Source organism: Hydractinia symbiolongicarpus, chromosome 10 (genome assembly GCF_029227915.1).
Source record: "Hydractinia symbiolongicarpus strain clone_291-10 chromosome 10, HSymV2.1, whole genome shotgun sequence".
In the NCBI taxonomy this organism is placed as follows: domain Eukaryota; kingdom Metazoa; phylum Cnidaria; class Hydrozoa; order Anthoathecata; family Hydractiniidae; genus Hydractinia; species Hydractinia symbiolongicarpus.
The window spans coordinates 14,335,469-14,355,101 of NC_079884.1; the positions used below are offsets into that span (position 1 = coordinate 14,335,469).

The following is a 19,633-nucleotide window of genomic DNA, read 5'->3' on the forward strand; positions in this document are numbered from 1 at the left end:
GTTTTGAACCAGAAACCTTCTTGCGGTGAAGATGTCGGCTTTAAAAATAAAACTCAATAACGTTTCTTTAATTCAAAAATGTCAAATAATTCGGGAAATCGAGAAAGGAATGTCAAACAAGGAGGCAGCAGAAAAATACGGGATCCCCAAAAATACAATTTCAACTTGGATGAAAAAAAAACATAAGATCCTACAAAGCTTGGAAGAACAAAAAACCGCGAAAAAGGTTCGAGGCTGTGATTATGAGCAGATAGACAAGGCTGTTTTCAAATGGTTTACTGTTCAAAGAAGCCAAAACATTCCGATCGATGGCAATTTGTAGTATTGATCTTTTGAAAGATCTAGCAATGTGTTGCGAAAAAGGCAATGAAATGCAAATGCTTATCTCCAAATTCGAAAAAATGTATAATGAAGACAGAGTGGCATCACTTAAACAAAAAGACATAACCGATTTCTTTAAATGAAGCTGTAAATTTATTTTATGTATTTATTTTAAAAGAAGTCTTGTGCATTGAATATTAACATTTTAACATCTCTCATTGACCTCTATCAACTCCCGATACACTGAAGGTTAAAAATACGTAAATAGACATTTTAGTCAGTTTATTTTATGCAGGGCTTATTTTTTTCAATTAGTTAAAAAAAATCTTTTGTTCAACATGTCTAAGAGAAGCACAACAGAGACATAATATCATTATTGGTAACAATTGAAGTTGCAAATATTGATTATAGATATCAATTTTGAGAAAAGGAGTGCCTTTAGTACCTAAAAAATTTGCAATGTTTCTTCACTCTATTTTGAGATTTGTGCTTCCTTGTTCCTTTTATAAAGTAGTATTACAAGGTTGTGTTTAATCACCACTTTTTTTCTGGTTCTTAACCAGTAAAATATAACATGCAAAGAAAATAAACATGATTATTACATTAGAACAAGTAAGGTTTACACACTTAATATTTCTTTCATAACAAAAACAATAAAAACAGAAATGAGTAATACTTTATAAACAAATGTCCAACTTATCTCGAACTTTCTCTATCTCGAACAAATTTTCTGGTCCCTTGCGAGTTCGAGATAGAGAGAGTCAACTGTATTCTAGGAAATTTATACCAATAATTTATACCGTGAGAGAACTTTTTTCTGCATTGGCAAATCCACGGGTTCGCCTGTCCTTTTTATTCTGCATAAGGCATTACGATAAGGTCCGTAGAATAATCCACTTACGCAGAAAGACAATGGAAAAATAGATTGATTTAGATGTTTCGCTGACTTCAGCAGTGCATATACAAAATAATGGCAAAATTAAGTTTGTCTGTGGTCTGTAATGTGTAGAGTTCATCAAACTAATGCATAGGATCATACGTTTTCGACGAACGCCTAAGGAGATGTAAGGGTTTAAAGATTTTGCTAACGTCAGCAGAGACCGGCAATAACAAAAAATTTTTTAAATAAAATTGTATACCCGTTACCCTCATTGTATAAATCTTGAAACACTGATCAAAAATGTATAAGATCGTGTATCTTTGACAAACGGTTGCCGATATATCGAGGTTTAAATGTTTTTTGATGACGTCATCAATCGGCCTAATCTGAAATGGATTCGGAAATTCAGGTTTGGGCAACTTACCCAATCTTTTTATATATATTTTTTTTAAAACAATAAATATTTTGTACATAAAAAATACAATATAACCTAAATATAACAGGACCACGAAAAAGTAAATTTGTTATTTATAAGTTTGTTATTTACGAAGACCTAACCCAATTTTGTCCAAGCGTGTTCCAAATTACCTGGCCTCATAAATCAATTTTATCATCGTCGTGCCGTAACGTTAGAAAGATTAGCATACCTTTTTTGGCGACAATAAAGGAAAATGAACATATGTGAAAATTGTCCCTTACAAACACACTGACACACTGTATATCGATATTTTATATGGTTATAGAAATCATGTATTTTACACATTTGTAAAGAAAGCAAGTTTGGACGTTAAATTACACTATCATTACTTTATGGTTTTGAAATTACCATGTTACCTTTTTATCTCTTCATACTCAATGATAAATTGTAACAAAGTGTTACAAACATCTTGTGTGTGCAAGAAAACGCTCTTGTTTAATTCTTCACTACTATAAATTTATCATAGGGTGATTCGTCGATGAAGCGTCCTCCAAACTTACCAAATTCTGACGTCGAACTTTACGACAGCTGCGTTAATGACGTAAACAATCCAATAATTTTGTCATCTACGAAAGAGACCAATGTTATCCAAGATACCTTATATCGTACAAACAACGACTGTCTAAGTTAGATATGTATTTAAGAAGAAGAGCTTTAAACATATAAACAGCAATCGTTATACTCCAAAGTCATGGCATTCTTTCGTATTGCTATTTCTACAATGAAGGACATAAGTTGGAGAAAAATTGCTTTTATGTCTATCCGTATCAAGGCACATCACAGAAATCTTTTTTAAAGTAAATCACTGTTTAACACATAAACCTGTCTTATGCGAAAAACATCGTTGAATTACTTTTTTTTGCACCTACTTTTTTTGAGCCCCGGTTTAGTGTTCAATGCCTTACCCTGCTTCCATCCGATAAAAGATTTTACCTTTCACCAGTATGAAAAATTGTGCACATAAAGGAATCAGTTTTCGCAAGTTTAACGAGTGTTCGTAAATTTCGCAAAAAAGACTTTTTTGCGAAAGTTATTATTTCTTTTTTAAAACGCGATTTATACTATTCTTTTCCCTGATTTGTCAGAACTTATGTAATTTTTATGTGAAGTTTAACCTCTGTGTATTTTTAATCTTTGCCTCTCCTACAAAGGAGCCCTATAAAAAAAACAGTTTTAATTGAAAAAAAAGTTATTATTGTGTTTCGCGAAATTTAACTTTGTGTGTGGTATAATTACTATTATTCGGTATGTAACTCAAGTATTTTTAGAACAACAGCTATTAATTGATTTTTATGATTTACATTCACAGTTTGTAATTATCTATATTATAATACCCGTATACGTCTGTTAGGTCTGTCCGTCCGTCTGTCTGTCACGCAAAATGGTAGCTTCGCTGCGCAGGTAGCGAGACGCACGCAATGCGGTATAAAGAGGACGGGCGAACCCGTGGATTTTTCCACGGACTAACGACTAGTGTTCTTATAATACACTATTTTAAATAAATGTCTTCACTGACTTCTATGCAAAATAACTTTCCATTTTTATTTCTGTTAACGGTGTCACCGTAAAAACATACTCCCCTAAAAGTTTACTCCCCAGTAATAATTTACTAGGAAATAAGTACTCCCCAGTACTTATTTCCCGGGATATTGTTACTACCGAGAGTATCTATTTACCTGAAAATTATTACTCCCCGCAGGAAATTTTTGCTCCCCTATCTTAATAAATGAACTGATGCTGATGCTGATAAAAAGAATTTATTAAGAGAACTTACAATGGACTACCGAAAGAGTTAAAAATCCGGTGGGGTGGGTCTGGCTTCTCTTTTTCAGTGGGACCATCAAAATTTATATATATACAAGCTTTTATAACAAGCAAGAGTTGTTTTAAGAAATGTCAATACAAAAAGCTTTCAGAATCAAATGATTTTAATTGTTTCTTATAATGGTTGGTTTATATCATGGAGATATCTCTATGTATATATGCAGCTAAACTTGACTTTAGAATAATAGTTGAAAAGATTGAGTATGTTCTTTTCATTCATTTTTTGGCGGATTATCTTCATCCGATTTTACGTAATTTATCTTATTTGAACTTAAGATTTTTATCAGATTGGTTAACAAGCGATTAATTGTGAGTGTATTTGTTTTGTACTGTAAATAAATCTTACTAAGATATTTAAAGGACTATATGTTGGTGCATCATGCAGTATCTTATGGAGTGTGCGTGATAAAACTGTTAGTTGAATACGCTCTTTTTCGGCTTTAGGTGCTTAAATTAAACGATATTCTCCTTTTATGGTTACTGTTTCTTCACAATAGCTTCATGAAATAAAAACAAAAATCATGTACAGATTAATCTTTTAGTCATGATAATGTGTTAAAATAAATAATAATTATGCTTTAAAATTCAATATGGAATAATATTAGCAAACCGGTTTCGGATGTTACTTCGTCTTTGCTTCGAATGATTTGCGTTTCAGAAAGGCAGAGAGCATAACATTTTAACCAATCAGAACGCAGTCACCAGAAAAACGGAAAGAACTTATCACTCTCTCTCTCTCTCTCTCTCTCTCTCTGATCATTCACGTGTTACCAAGATTTACTTAAGTAAAATTTTGCATTTGTCTTTTCCATATTGAGAAAATTGAGAAAGCTTTTCGGAGCGATTTACAATCTGTTTCAGTGAAATCCGTTTTTTCACATTTACAACATCTTACTTGTAGATATAGCCTATTACTCCATGTAACTGTACAAATGTAATTTCAATTTTCATTTATTTTATTTTTTTTTCTGAGAAAAACATGAGATAATATGAGAAAGAAAGTGTCACGAAAAAATTGGATTGTTTGCTTTCAATTCTTTTAGCTATGAACATATGATAACGCCAATGGCTTTCGTCTGAAGGTACAATAAACGAAATTCCTTAAAGCAATCTACATATGTACCTGTTAATGACTTCACAAGTTATTGGTGAAATGCTTAAGCAGCAAAGAGGAAATACTTTTTCCATTTCATTTTCGTATTTACAGACTTTTTTTATATGCACTGGAGCTTAACAAAATCAGTTGACATCATGCATTATCCAATCAAATTAATTGAAGATAATGACTTTTTCCTTGTCTACTATTTTAGGGCTTTTCTGTTACCAAATGAAAGCCCATTGTGGTAAGATACTGATTAAGACGCTTCCCAACTAACATATGTGGCCGCATTTTTCCAGATTTTGAAAGCCTGGATGTTGTTTTGCCGTAATTCTTAGTGTTAGCGAAGAAATAATAACTATGCTAATATTTTTTTTCCAAACTACAATGTTGTTAATTTTTTTCCCGTGCGTATTATATCCTGTAAGATTTTACAAGGGATGGAAAATTTATGCCCCTGCGTGCGTGCAAAGTCCTAAAACTGCTAAACATAATATGGTTAAACAACTTTTTTACCGTACTTATATTGCTAGTTTGTACATCTGCCGCGAAAATTTATGACGAAAGGGTTTTTGGTTTATAACAATCATCCGGAGTGTATTGATTTAGCTGTTCTATCAGTATGTTTATCTTCGCATCAAATTTTCAACCACGCTGTATACAATCATATCTGTCAGTGACGTGTCGTCAGCCATTATATCGCTTAAATTGGGTTGGTAAACTTTTGCGCAATAACGACCATGAACTTCGTTATATAATAGACTTAAGAAAAGATAAAGATTGTTCGTTGTTGTTTATATCGACATATAATTTTTTAGAGAAATAAATGTTTAAAAAATAAAAGTGTGCAAAAATTAAGATTTTAAGTTCTAGACAATTGCACAAAATGTGGATTCAAAGATTGCGAATAAAGACATTTTTACTTAAATTGCGGAATTACAGATTGCAAATTACTAAATCGAAATAACTATTGATCTTTCCTATATTGAATTTGCAGGAATTTGCGAATGTCTTAAAATATGGTAAGCTGTGAAAAAAAAAGAAGGTTGTTAGTGTTCTTTATGCTTAGTCGAACTCGCAAACATAAATTTAGCATTCTTTCACCTTAAGTGAATCCTGCGAACTATTTAGAATTTGCAGCACCACAATACAAAGATAGAACACTCCTCCTTGAAAGTTACCATTAAACAGTGAAAAAAAAAAACAGATTGTGCGTTTAGCACAGGGGATGGAAGCTTAATTAACTTAATTAAAGCATTTCGAAAGAAGGACTTGCTGTAGTGTACCTCTGGGGCGTAATGTTTTTCGCAAGCAATCATTGCCCTTCAACTTTAATTCAAATAAATGTTACTGATTGGTGAAGACAAGAAAAAAACAAATTGTCTTTAAAGGAAAGAAATTTTAAAAAACTACATCGCCTTGTAACAGGGCTCATTTGTACGCGAAGTGTTCTTTGAAAAAATTAACTTTCTCGCAACTGTGATAAAGTATAACCACTGCGGTAACACCGTCGTTTAAATAGTTGTACAGCTATCATATTGCAAAAAGAAAAATTCTCGTGTAAGTTCTAAGATTAATCGTGAAGAGTGAAGATTTGGATATCAACTAGTCATAGAAAAGTATCTTTAAACTCATGGCTGGAAAAAAGGTCTTACGTTGTACTTTGAACATCCAAGATGATTTTAAACGTAAAAGTTAATTCTCTCGGGCGAGTTATAGCGCGTCAAACTGTTTTCCGTATAACCCGCAATCCACCCACGCTTCTGACCAGCACTTTTCTGTTTTTGTCGACGTGTCGGAAAACTGCTTAAGGCCGGGCTACCGGAGCACATGTCATAAAATTTTAAGACATTGATGGGTTTGACTCGGATGGACTTTCGAAAAAGAAAAGAATTTCTACCGATATAAAAGTAAACATGGTATGATTAGTAATATATTACCAAATTTCGATAAGACAATATCATGCTATACCAAAAATTCTCTGAAAACCATATCACCCAAAGGTCCTGGTATACCATATCTACGAGCAAGATGAGAGAGATTTATCTGGAATAATGTAGCAATATTATAGACGTTTTCGGCACATGCATAATTGTTTGTGAAATGAAGGTTCGCAAATATGGATTTTGCAAAATTATTGTTTGCGATTTTGATTATTTCCCTAAACTCTGCGCATTTAAATTTGTGACTTTGAGCTTAATCGCATACATTAATGTCGCAAACATTTTATGATGCATTTTTTTATACCGGCATTAAATAATGTCCGTAACGTAAGCTTTCAAATTCCAAAGTCATTTTTAGTGGAATTTGATAGTTTTCCTGAATTGAATTCCTTTTGCATATCCTTTATACACACACCTTATCATTAGCACCCATATTATTTTCGTCATCTAACAAAGCCGCTTTTTCATATTTCACGTTTGATGGATCAGGTGAATGTCCTTTTCGTTTTGCGTCAGATGAATCAATATCGGGTGAGGTGTACCTAAACGGGTTTTTTTAGATGAGTTGCAAATGTTAACAAAGTTCCGTACATGTGAGCGCATCGCTAAAAGCAATAAAAGAAGGAGTAGGCAATGAAAATTAATTATTCTTTTTATTTATAAAAATAAGGAATAAACGAGCTAATAGAAGCTTGGATTAGTTCTTCTGCTCTCTTTATAAGATCAGGTTTTAAGTTGCCTTTTTAACTTGATTTCTTCGATTGTTGCGGCCTGTTCCTTATATTTCTTCCTGTGTGCATGCGTGCGCATGTCCATTGTTTTAGACGCAAAATCAAAACAGCTATGTCACGCTGCAACTCATCTATAAATTTTTGTTCAGCCTTCTTAATTTTTGAAAGGTTATTTATAAAACGTTATAGAGACTGGCCCTTTAGATAAAAAAAAACGCATAAGTTTCTGTCTTTTACAGTACACTACATCCCTGTTAATCAAACACAGTTTAAATCGGAAGTTTTTTAAAGTCTGAGTAAAACCTTGTTCCCCTTGAATTTTCGTACCCATTTCACACCAAAATGGTCATTCCATTAATCCGGCCTGTTTTCTTCGGTCCCCTCAGCCACAAAACACAACTTAAGTCGGACTTTTTTGAGTTTACTACGCCAAAAGTTCGAAAATTCCGAAAATTTTTCGACGATCGTTAATGAAAATTCAAAATTAAGGCGATAAAATTTTTGCTGACTTTTGTGTAATCATTTTGAATCATTGACTGAAAGAAACCTTGTATACGAATATTGTGTTCTATTTTTTTTAATATTCCCGATAAGCCAGACTAAATAAGCAGATATATGTGAGAATACTATATATATCTGCAGGACTTATTTTTTCGAATCCGTTATTAGGCAAATTTTGTGATAGCAGAAAATACTCCCGCAATATTACATTCAGCATTAATTAATCCAGTTAAAGTAAACGAAATAGTACAGTCTTGCTAGCATTTTTCGAAAAATACTTTTGCACGAAAGTTAAAAAATGGTTGCGGATCACATTTCATAACAATTCATAACATTGTCATATAGCTAACTATAACCCGTGACAAAATAATTGTGAAATCGGCCGTTTTAAATATTTCCTGGAATGACCGAACAGCATTATTTGCCTGTACTATGCAACGGGTATCCTAGAAAGGTCTCACTTTTGCAGATGCCTGCATGATGGGCAATCCACTTCACAGTCCTAAATATCAGGGATGGAAATGTGCAAATGTTAGCAGAAATTAGAAACGAGTTTGAATTTTCCATTTGGAATACATACAATCCTAGAGAAATTTTTCAAAGCCAATAATGCAAAAAATCAATTACTTCACAAAAAGACAAAAAATAAGTATCGCAAGAAAATCCCGCTATAACTATCACTAAAGAAAATATTTACACACTTTCTTGTTTATACTGCCGTAACAATTTTTTTTTATGATCATTTTTATTTTTAAATTTTCTTAGATTATCAAATGGTAACTACAAGGGACACTTCATAGTCCCGAAAGCATTAACTGGCGTCTATTTTAAAATAGTTGGTCAAATTTCGTCTAAGCGGGCAGGCAGTCTTCGCGATAGTATAATAACGCGGACCGGATAGCGTTTCTGGCTATGAAATTCTAAACACTTATGAGTCCGAATAATTTACCCTATGTTATATTCAGCTATTTTTTTTGTAGCTATAACTGGTTAACGCCAGGGTAAAATCGATTTTTATTTGAACAAAACAGGCGAGAGAGTCATTAAGACAAGTTGTCTGATTGAGTGCTCTGCTGTTAGTATGATAGACACTATACCTTTACTGTGTGTTCCATGCTAATGCGTGGCTTGGTTTATATGTACTTAGCGCTTAGCCTTGCGTTGCTTCGGATTACTTTTGTTACTTTTCGAGAAATTTATCCTAAATATCAAAAAAGGGGAGGATTGTATTTGAAGCACAGCAGCCTTTGTCTTTGCCTCAAAATTGCGTATGCTTGAAAAGGAGTACCACTGTAAGCGTTTAGTTTAGTAATAAGTATTAAGAGCTGCACAGGGCGTGAAAAATGGTTTTTAAGTATTATTCTTTTTTCCCGGCTAGTTTCCATTATGGGTACTGCTATTTTAATTCGGTTAGCCACGGACACACATACCAAGCGAGGTTTTTAAAAGATAATTCTAATCGACATGGATACGCTGACTGTGCGCTCCGATTCTCTGAAAATGAGTTAGATTGAACAGAACATTTTCAAATGTATAATTTATATATACTCATATATGTATATTTCCAATTAAAGAACCTGTAAAGCTATCCAGACGTTTTTTACCACGGATATTCAGTAGTGTATTAAGAAATACACTTCTTTTGGCTTTGTTGAAGGAAATATAAGTAAAAAGTGATTCAATTTCTTAGGAAGGGGAAAAACTACCGTATATTAATATGACCCTGTTAAGACACAACTATCAGTGCCAAAGTAGGAGTTACATTTAGTTTTATTACGCAGCAAGCGCTACTTATAACCTCGAGATACACTCTACCGCTGTGTTGTTAAATACGCTTACACACAAATATTGAGCTGCAAAGACCTTACTTATATTTTATCAATGAATGTGATCAGGAAAATCATTTTCTAAAATCGTTAAGGCTTGCAGAAATCACTCCTGGAAAAAGATCCCGTTTATAAATCGCAATGCTTCTCTACAATCATGGTCAGAAAATTATTGAGATTAATGCTGAAACTGAATTTGCTCCAGTGCGGATTATCTGATCGTTCTGACTTTTGTGACACATTGACATTGTTTCGCTCTGCTGGAGTTTGCAGAGGGCCACTTTTTGGCTCTCATTGCCCAATTTTAGTGCGATGGTCAGAGCGACAATTATAAAGTGCAACTAATTGTTCTAAAAGTGCAAATTCAGAGAAATACCGAATGTCCTTTTAAAAAAGTTGGATAGATTCTATTGACATGAAACTGCTATGTTAACACAAGCCAAGCACAAGAAATAGTTTCACATGTGTTGCGAAACGAGCTGTCTTGTGAAAGATGTTTATATAGTGGGGAAAACAAATAGTTGCGATCTAAGGGAAGATGAGTATTTGGCAGAGGCTGTTCGAAATTTTACATGTCTTTACCATCAAAATTGCAAAGATTATCGAGAAAAATATGGAGTGGCAAATGCTTGGAGAAAAGTTGAACAGAAATTGGGATATGACACTCGTTTGCAGCGCAGAACCCCTGGCGCTAAGTATCATATCCGCCAGTAATGATTTACAGCCTTTTATTATTATACCCACGCACTTAACGGATTCAGGATATTAGGTTATTTAGTTAGATCCGATACTCTAAACTTGCTGACAACAGTATGGGTAACTTTCTTGGTTTCCTGGACTTTTGCGGACGGACGGATAAATTGTTCCACAATGCATACACTGCGGCTACCGCGTTTTCGACGTTCCTCTAAGGACCTACAAAAGTTTTTGCAGGCTTTTTGCAGGGGAGCTTTCGAAAGGAGATGCTGTTTTGCGATTTTGAGAAACTGCTAAAAAACTGCCATGTTCCAAAAATTTATGAAATTTAGGATTGTAGGTGCTCATCTTATAAGGGCTACTTATCTGTTTTAAGACAAATATCTATATTTCTGTCATTTGAGAAACGAATTATTTTAGCGAATTCGTTTATACCGTCTGAAGTATTGATATTAATCTGGTCCCTTACTACTGGTCATCTCTCACGAAAACGGAATGAGTGCGTAGCAGAGTTCTTGAGTTGGGTTTTGATCCTGCGCAGGTCCGATTTATTTTCAAGACTATACATCGTTATTATTGTGAAATATTACTGAGGGAGGCATTTAAGAGTAAAGATAATTTAAGTCGGTGCTATATCTAATTTATCTGTATAAGTCTGACGTTATCGTTTGCGAATGGTGAAAAACACATTGTGAGGTACATAATTAGATCTACAAGATTTGATCTATTGCGTGCTTCTCATATTGCCGCTCAGTAATGGATGTTTTTCTGTCGCAGTAAAAATTGACAGCGGTGTACCACGTTTAGGCTATATAAACTACATTTACTTATTTTTCGATAATTTAAGTCGACTTTAATTAGCTTTAGTAGGCTAACCACCATTCCTCCCAGAAATTGTTATGTCAATATAGTTAATGAATCATTTTCGACAGGCAAATGGTCCAGTGTGAATGTTATTTTATTTTATTTGAATACCTTATACAACTTTGCATATTTTATATTTAAGTAAAGTTATCAAATATTCATCAGATTATAAAGCCTAATCATGTTTTTAATATTAATACGATATTCATAGCAATGGAAAGGCGGCCATAAATTATATAATGGCCAATTCAACTTGTCAATATAAGTCACATGACTGTACATATCGAAATAAGACTTTTAAAATATGAAAATGTTGTTAGTTCTTATTCGAAAGAATGGAAAGTTGTATTAATTGTCGTTATTAGGAAATTTAATATATTTATGTAAGTATTTATTTCTCTGTTATTAAACAGCATTACAGTCTCTTTCTTCTTTGTCATCCTTTGTACCAGAGAGGCGCGCATTTCGACTATGTTAACAGTGTGATCTAGTGAAGAAGTGTTGTGAATTCTTATAAAAACTGTTCTAGGTCTCCCTAAACTGTTCCCTCTACCCAAGTTAGTATATTTCGACTGTAACTAGACGTATAAATTTCGGTCATAGTGTAAACACACATTGCAGGGTCATTTTTCAAAACGTAAAACTGGTCTTCATTCTAAAACAATATTTTGCTTGTATCGCAAAATTTAATTTATCTTTTGAGTTCACGAAATAGAATCATCTGCATATAGGTTGTAGCCGCAGGAGCTTCATTTTTAAACATAAAAATTATGGCTTTAAACAGAAGAAGTTTAGTAAAAAAAACAAAGGCGCTTTAAAAGGTCAATCTGTGAATGTTGTTTCTTACCAGTTTAGAAACTTCAATGTTAAACATTATATTTTGTCAATACTCTTTAAAAGTGTTTAAAAAAGTGGTGTATTACAACAAGAATTTTGTGGATGCTTGCATCTGTGTCAAGACTTTGTTGTTGGTTCATATTCAGGTCAATGCAGGTTATCTGGATCAAGCAAGATATCAACTGCCAACTTACGTAATCTGAACTCTAATCATAACCAAAAAGTATTCCAAATTTTTAACATGCTTACTGCAAGAGCTTATTATCACAAAATAGCAACTGCAAAGAACACTTCTCCAGTGAACGAATCTAATACCAAAAAGGTGTCACCAGCTCAATGTACAAAGAAGGAAGAAAATGGTCCATTGTTAATTTGCTTTCACTACATGAAAAGAAATTGTCGAAATAAAAATTGTCCTCGGTTACATATGTGTAAAGAATTTCTGGTGGATGGAAGGAAGTGTAATCTAAAGGATTGCAAGTTTGGATTTTCCCACAGTCCTTTAGATGCACACAACAAAAAGATAATGTTAAAAAATGGAATTCAAGATAAAAAATCATCAGAGTTACTTAAACACCTTCGTAGTTCATTTCCACGTGTGTGCAGCTACTACAGAGAAAAATCTGGTTGCTCTAAACCTCAATGTCGTAGAATGCATATATGTCTTAAATTTTGCATTGGCGAATGCACCAACTTGAATTGCGCTTTTTCGCATAATTTGAAAGACAAACACAACTTAGCAGTTCTTAGGTGCTTTTCGCTGCACAAGATATGGCATAAGAATAAGTCTACCGAAAAAGTATTTATTCTATCAAATATTTTGTTTTCAAAGATGAGTCATACATATCCCAAAAAACAAACTTTGAGATATGCATCTACTGGAGATATTGTAGAACGGAATCCAATATACCACTCCACCTTAAGTTTATCTGAGAATAATGTGGTTAAAGAATCCCAAAGTGATTTACAGGAGGACAAAGGCAGTGTTGAATCGGAAGAGGAAGAAAGCATTGAATCGGAAGATGAGGTACCAAGAGAGAAGGATGTATTTGATTGCATTCTTAAAAATAAATCAGATGGTATTTGTTTAATATCTGATGTATCCACCCTCCTTAACCTGGATAATGAAGAATCTACGCTGTCATGGTTACAAGACCACGAACACACATTTCGAATTGTCACAACTCCAAGCAATGAGAGACATGTTTATTTGTTTCTCGCAGAAGTGCGACCGTGTTATAAATATTGGCAGATGAATGTCGGGTGTACAAAGCCTGATTGTAAAATGTTTCATATATGTCAAGCATTTCTATCAGGGAAGTCGCATAATATGCGCACTTGTAAATTGAACCATAACCTGAAAGATCCACGAGAAAAGAAGCTCATGCAACAGTTGGAATGGTCTGTGAATGAGGATCAATTATTACTATTACTTAAAATGCGATATCCATACGTTTGTTCATATTATACAAAGGAGAATTGTGAATATGGTGAAGATTTGTGTCCCAATCTACATGTTTGTATCGATTTTATGGAAGGTAATTGAAAGAAGCAAGGTCTCTGCCGTTTTAAACATGACAGTGCTTTTTCTGGCAAACAAGCAATAAGGTTGATGAAAGAATATCAAATAGATGACGACAATTTTCGAACTTGTGTTATCATACCAGACTCAAGTGAAGTAGAAATAAAAACCGATGCTACGTCACTTGGTAAGTTCCACCTGCAGTTTAAGAACTTTATAATGTGTTTAGTGGACATAGTGTAATGCCAATATCGTTTTTTGTATAGATGTGTTTGATTGGCTAAAACAAGAAGGGATATGCCGAAACTTTTTAGTCGATAAATGTTCCTCAGAAATGAATTGTCATTTGGTTCACCCACCCACAAAATCACCATATCTTTGGCAGTATAAAAAAGCATGCAACAATGAAGTCTGGAACAACTTTTCAAACGAAATTAATTCGAGCATTGAGAAGAAATACTGTGACCCATCTGCTTCCCAGTTTGTGTATGAAAATGTTATTTTTAATTTTTTAAACAAACAAAAAATTATTGCCCTAATAGTTGTAATTTTGATTAAAATTACGTTGAATTTTAATCGCCTAAACTATTTATTTTTTCTATGAGAGCTTCCAATTGCAAAAATATACACTGCATTTAATTTAAAAAAACAATACGTAACCAAGAATGCTCGCTAAATTTATAACTCGAAAATGCTCTCCCTAATATCTTTTCGCGAATGTACATTTCTGTTAGTGCTCTATAACCTTTTCTAACCAATTTAGAAACGGAAATCTCCACATAATGTTCTCCTCTGGCATATCTCCTTGTGGCACATATGACGGATATAACGTCACTGTACGTCGATTGTCCACCATGTCAGCTGTACAGACAGCCGCGGAGGAAGCTTTTATATCAACTGAGTGGAAATGGTATTGGCAAATGAATGTAGAAAAGTGGGAAGAATACAAGCACAATGTAAGCAAGTTAACGTGTTTTTCTTTTTCCTTACATACTGGAGTTAGAGCTCTCTTGAAAGATGTTGTTCATTGTCGCCAACCCCGACCCATTGCCTCCAAACTACCTTTTATCAGAACATTGAGACGAATAATAAACAGAACACGAGCGCTGTGGAAGCTGTTGCATTGTCGCGACAAGTCTAACAATCACACATAATACACTTTTCATTAGAACGCGATTAGAAGAAACGCAAGTGTGAGATATTTCTTAAAACTAAAATATCAAATAAAAAATATATAAATCATTGTATTAATAATGCCTATATACTGAAGCGGGTCGACCTTGACACGCATGAAATATTATAGCTTAAAACAACAATTGCGATATATTTTTCCAATTACTTTCCATTTTTGTAATACTTATGTGCTCTTAAATGTTAAGATAAAAATATTATCACATATTCCATCCTTGTACATCTTAAACAAACTTATTTTACATAAAGAACAGCGTTCTTAGCCAGTTAGCATTGGATTTGATGAAGTGCTGTTAACTTTTTCCAATATTATTGTTTTTTTGTGTTGTATCCAACAAGCTGATGATTGGTAAGAGGAAGCTCAGGTTACTTCTGATGGATACTTACATTGCTAAAAATGCATGCAGCTTGTTTGGCTGCAACAAATTTTGACAAAATTCTTCCCCTAGGGTGAATAGAATCTAGTCATAGCTGTTCTACTTTTTAAGGCGACACAAGGGAGGCCCCCGTTCAGAAGAATGTCATTATAGAATTATACGTTATTTTTATCGAGTGAATTGCTGCCGTCAATCACAACTGAATAAAACAAAATCACTTTGTTATGGCATTTTTTAGGGAAATTAAACATTAGTCTGTCATAAAAACTTTTAACGTTTTAGTGCATTTACTCATTCAATCTTTAGGATAAATGTAATCCTTTCGAGAAAGCCTACATTAAAGGAGATCAGCATTGTAATTTTTCCACCAATCAGTTCAAGTACAAACTTTATTTTCAAGAAATGACACAAGAAAACCAGGACGAAAGATACCGAACTAAACGAAATGTGCGAAGACGACCTGTATTTAAAGAAGCAGAGTTAATAAGGTAGGCAGTGGTAGTTAATCTCGTGAACGTGTTGAATTCTGTCTCAGAATCGTCAAAAGCAGAATTACGACCCGAAAGAACCAGGGTCCCTTGCCCCAAGGAAATAGTTAGTCTTTGTTTTACCTTTCTTATGAAATATCCCTTTACAAATTATAACACGTTTGCACAGTTTGTTTTAACAGAAATTTGCACATTGTTCGGTTAAGCTTATATTTAATTGCAAAAGGAGGCAACGTAGCTGCTTTGCCTTAAAAACAGAATGCCCAATTCATTACGCCTCGGACTGGTTTACTGTTTTAAGTGTAGTCGTTACAACACCACTTATTATGGCAAAACAAAAAGCCATCTTAAAGTCCGTATGTCTAAGCACCTAGGAATTACAGCGCTTACAGGTGAACAGGTGGTTCCACAATATTTTGGTGCTGGTGCTGCAGATTTGCTATTTCCTTTTCCTCCTGCCATTTTTAATAATATCTCTTTTCTGTTTGTGATAATTATCGATTTTTCATAAATATCGACAGACACCTGTTTCAAAAAATTCTTGTTATCTATGCGTTATGGATAAAGCATAGATAGCAATATGTCATATGATCCATTTATCTCTTACTTTCTCTTTCGATGCATTTGTGCTATATAATTTAAAATCATTGAATGATTCAATGTCTTGTTGTTGCTTTTACTAAACACTTTGTTACTAAACACTCACCTTTTACCTTTTAGTTTATTATACATGTTTCAATTCCTCATCTCTTTTCCCTTAGCGTATTTATCCGTCGCTAGCTAACAACTATCTTTCGCTCACGGACAGACAAAACCACATTTTACTTTACCGACCATTTATACTGTTAATTTAGAATATGTCTATATAATATGGTAAAGTTTTTAAGTTTCGTACAGGGACGTAGCCGCAATGTTCTTTGTAAAAGTTTATTTCAGATAACATTTCATGTAATACGTAGGTACTAAACGCTTTAAAAAAAATTTGAATTTTCAAATAGATAAAAAGGTGCAACTTACGGCTTTTAACAGTAAGATAAATACCATAACGTTTTCATCCCTAGCGCAGTGTTAATTCTCTACTTAAGTCTGTGATCATTTTCAGCAATTTAGGATGTTAACCGACAGTAACCTAAGCGGGTTAAAGCTGGTATGAACCAATTATCATCCGCTGCATATGTAAAAGTAATAGGAGCCAGTACAGTTTTGTACACTTTCGTAGGTGTATTTTGGAAATCTTTCATGTAATGCTGTGTAGCATGCTCGTACTCAACTAAATAAACTTTTTATTCAGGAAGAAGTTAGCTCTTTCTGCATTATACCGCACACCTTCGCATTGGCCCGTAACCTTCAAACCTGGACAAAGAATTCCACTACAGGATGCTGCCATTAGCAAAAAACTGAAGGACTCGTTTGGATTAACAATGTCATCTTTTCAAGTCATCACTATAGAAGAAATTTGCCATAGTGCACACTTTGCACAATTTCAAATGTATGAGAGTGTTAAAGTATTTGAACTCTTTACCTTTTCTTTATCTCAACTCTCAAGACTGTCTATCTTTAATGTTTAGAAAAAAAGATGAGTTTTCGAAAAGGTTAACCAATGTTAATGAGATGACTTTATATCATGGAACTAGTCACACCGTTATTGATCAAATCTGTGTTCAAAACTTTGACTGGAGAGTATGTGGAAAGAATGCTACTCACTTTGGTCAGGGAAGTTATTTTTCTAATAACGCAAGTTACAGTCATAAATATTCAACATCAGATGCATCAGGAATCTTTTATATGTTTGTTGCTGAAGTTCTGGTTGGACAGTATGCTAAGGTAAATCGCACGAACATACCTCCGACGTCATTGACTTATGCAGTATCAAAATATATTTATACTTACATACATATATGTCCTTGGTCCGATATTTTTGTTTTCCTTTATCCTATCCTAAAGTTTCAGGAAGTAGCCTGACACTAATGCCATAATATCATAATTTGGAAATTATATGCAATATTAAACTCTGTATCAACTGTGTATGTGTATTTATCACTAACAAAAATATGTTAGAAAATTATTTTTGACGCTGCGCCTTTTTAAGAGCGTAATTTCTGAAACTGGAGATCGTTAAGGACAACAAGGCAAAACAAGATTCGAAACATATAAACTAATATGGTTGTTTAAAACAAAACGAGTCTGCTAGATTTAAAATTATTGCAGTTGGAACAGCTGAAGCCCTTTTAACAGGTTTAGGTTAGCAGTAGAATGTAATTAAAAAGGATGTAAAAAATATCTGAAACTAGTCGTTGCCCGTGGAAAAATCCACGGAGCCAACCGTCGCAACAAAGTGGATAAAAATATATCGCATTTAATATTCGTGTTTCCGTAACATCATTTTCTAACTCAGCAGGGGGTCCGTGCAGAGACAGACAAAAATACGGCTATTATTAAAGAGACTAATCGTTGCCCGTGGAAAAATCCACGGGTTCGGCCGTCCTTTATATTTACCCGTCGCAACAAAGTAAATAATAATAAAAATATATCGCATTTGATATTCGTGTTTCCGTAACATTATTTTCAAACTCAGCGGGGGGTCCGCGCAGAGACAGACAGACGACGGCTATTATTATAGAGATTCTTGTATTGATTAAACTTTCCTGTTTTTACCTTATTAACTTGTTATAGGGTGTTTCTTCGATGAAGCGTCCTCCAAACTTACCAAACTCTAACGTCGAACTTTACGACAGCTGCGTTAATGACGTAAACAATCCAATAATTTTTGTCATCTACGAAAGAGATCAATGTTATCCAAGATACCTTCTATCATACAGACAACGACCGTATTTTCCTCTACCCGATAAGTAATAAAATTTTCCCGATTTCTTTTTTGTATTAAAAATATGCTTTTTTATTTTATTCATTTTCAAGTTATAAACTTTATTATAGATTGATGCGTCGATGAAAGGTCCTCCGAATTGTCAGGTGGACCTTTACGATACTCGTGGGTAATGACGGCAACAATACAAGCATATTAAAGAGGTCAATGTTATCCAAGATGCCTACTGTCACACAGACAACGACTAAAAATTGTTATGTAATGTTTTTATATTTTCATCACTTAAAATGGCATATCATACAATTTTACTCGTCTTTCACGGAACAAGCACTACTTTATCATGCTGGGTAGTTGTAATATATATCTTCAAAGCAACATTTTGACACGCCATAGCACCAATATTTGTTAATCCGAAATATGTACTAATTTTGCGACAAAGATTTGCAGTATACTAATAACCTGATTCATAGTTTAATTCGCAGGTAGTTTATAAAAGCCAAAGATTTTCCAGCCACGGACAAAATTGAGAGTAATAAATTGCCCATTTACCCGTAATCTAAAAGATTTCTTTTAAATAAAGCATTATAGTTCTCACAAACACAATTACTTAAAATTAAATAAAATAAATAAGAAATAAATTTTATAATTGCTCATCTAAATTGTATCTTAAATATTATTTGAATATAAGTTTTACGTATTTTTCTCGATTGTGTTTCTGCAGTTATAATGCTCGTTCGACAAGTTATGTTGATTTAAATTTGTTACGCTCTAAGGCACATATGCAAATAAACGATACAATATTTTCTTTTTGTTGATTTAGCGTGTACTTCCAGTTACGGATTGATTTATATTCTGGTAGTACGGTACAACACCAGTGCGACCGCCATGTAACATTTTCTCTGTTCAAAAAGGCACCGACTGGTAGGGGAGCGTCCTAATGAACGCCGTTTCCAGTATAATGTGTAATAAGTGGAATAATTTTTTGCATTCTTTCCTTGTAAAATGTAAAGTTTATAATTTTTAACGACAACAGAAACACAAATTAAATACTGAGAAATTAATTACTGAGCACTACACGTATTTTTTAATAAAAAAAACGTTTCTAAGAAACTAGATGCTACAGTATCAAATTAATTAAAAAATCTTTGTATTGAACTTCTTTAGATTATACCATTACTTGTTATTATAAACTTTTTTAAAAACTTGGCCGTTTTTTTTAAACGATAATTGT

General features: G+C 33.6%; 2 protein-coding genes across 3 annotated transcripts; both read left to right on the forward strand.

Moving 5' to 3' along the window:
- The first annotated feature begins 10,065 nt into the window (after nt 1–10,065).
- On the forward strand, nt 10,066–13,546 carry LOC130612892 (uncharacterized). Its single transcript, XM_057434228.1, has 5 exons — nt 10,066–10,313; nt 10,365–10,419; nt 10,632–10,818; nt 11,529–11,546; nt 12,147–13,546. The coding sequence occupies exons 1-5, from the start codon at nt 10,066–10,068 to the stop codon at nt 13,544–13,546; spliced, it is 1,908 nt and encodes a 635-aa protein (XP_057290211.1).
- A 49-nt stretch (nt 13,547–13,595) lies between these two features.
- On the forward strand, nt 13,596–18,928 carry LOC130612597 (protein mono-ADP-ribosyltransferase PARP12-like). 2 transcript variants are annotated; one of them, XM_057433936.1, is made up of 8 exons: nt 13,596–13,709; nt 13,789–14,008; nt 14,286–14,478; nt 15,397–15,578; nt 16,870–17,067; nt 17,147–17,402; nt 18,252–18,427; nt 18,513–18,928. In XM_057433936.1, the coding sequence occupies exons 1-8, from the start codon at nt 13,613–13,615 to the stop codon at nt 18,526–18,528; spliced, it is 1,338 nt and encodes a 445-aa protein (XP_057289919.1). In that variant the 5' UTR covers nt 13,596–13,612; the 3' UTR covers nt 18,529–18,928. The 2 variants fall into 2 exon arrangements, with proteins under 2 accessions (XP_057289919.1, XP_057289920.1); XM_057433937.1 differs by lacking the exon at nt 16,870–17,067 and having other exon boundaries at nt 18,513–18,915.
- Nucleotides 18,929–19,633: the final 705 nt, after the last annotated feature.

Excerpts from the sequence above, each read along its gene's own strand:
- LOC130612892 (XM_057434228.1), top strand. The coding sequence starts at position 10,066 with ATGTGTTGCGAAACGAGCTGTCTTGTGAAAGATGTTTATATAGTGGGG. Across the intron at positions 10,314-10,364 it reads GCTAAGTATCATATCCGCCA|GATATTAGGTTATTTAGTTA; the intron begins GTAATGATTTAC and ends TAACGGATTCAG. Across the intron at positions 10,420-10,631 it reads ACTTGCTGACAACAGTATGG|GATTGTAGGTGCTCATCTTA; the intron begins GTAACTTTCTTG and ends TATGAAATTTAG.
- LOC130612597 (XM_057433936.1), top strand. The coding sequence starts at position 13,613 with ATGAAAGAATATCAAATAGATGACGACAATTTTCGAACTTGTGTTATC. Across the intron at positions 14,479-15,396 it reads GGGAAGAATACAAGCACAAT|GATAAATGTAATCCTTTCGA; the intron begins GTAAGCAAGTTA and ends TTCAATCTTTAG. Across the intron at positions 17,403-18,251 it reads TGGTTGGACAGTATGCTAAG|GGTGTTTCTTCGATGAAGCG; the intron begins GTAAATCGCACG and ends AACTTGTTATAG.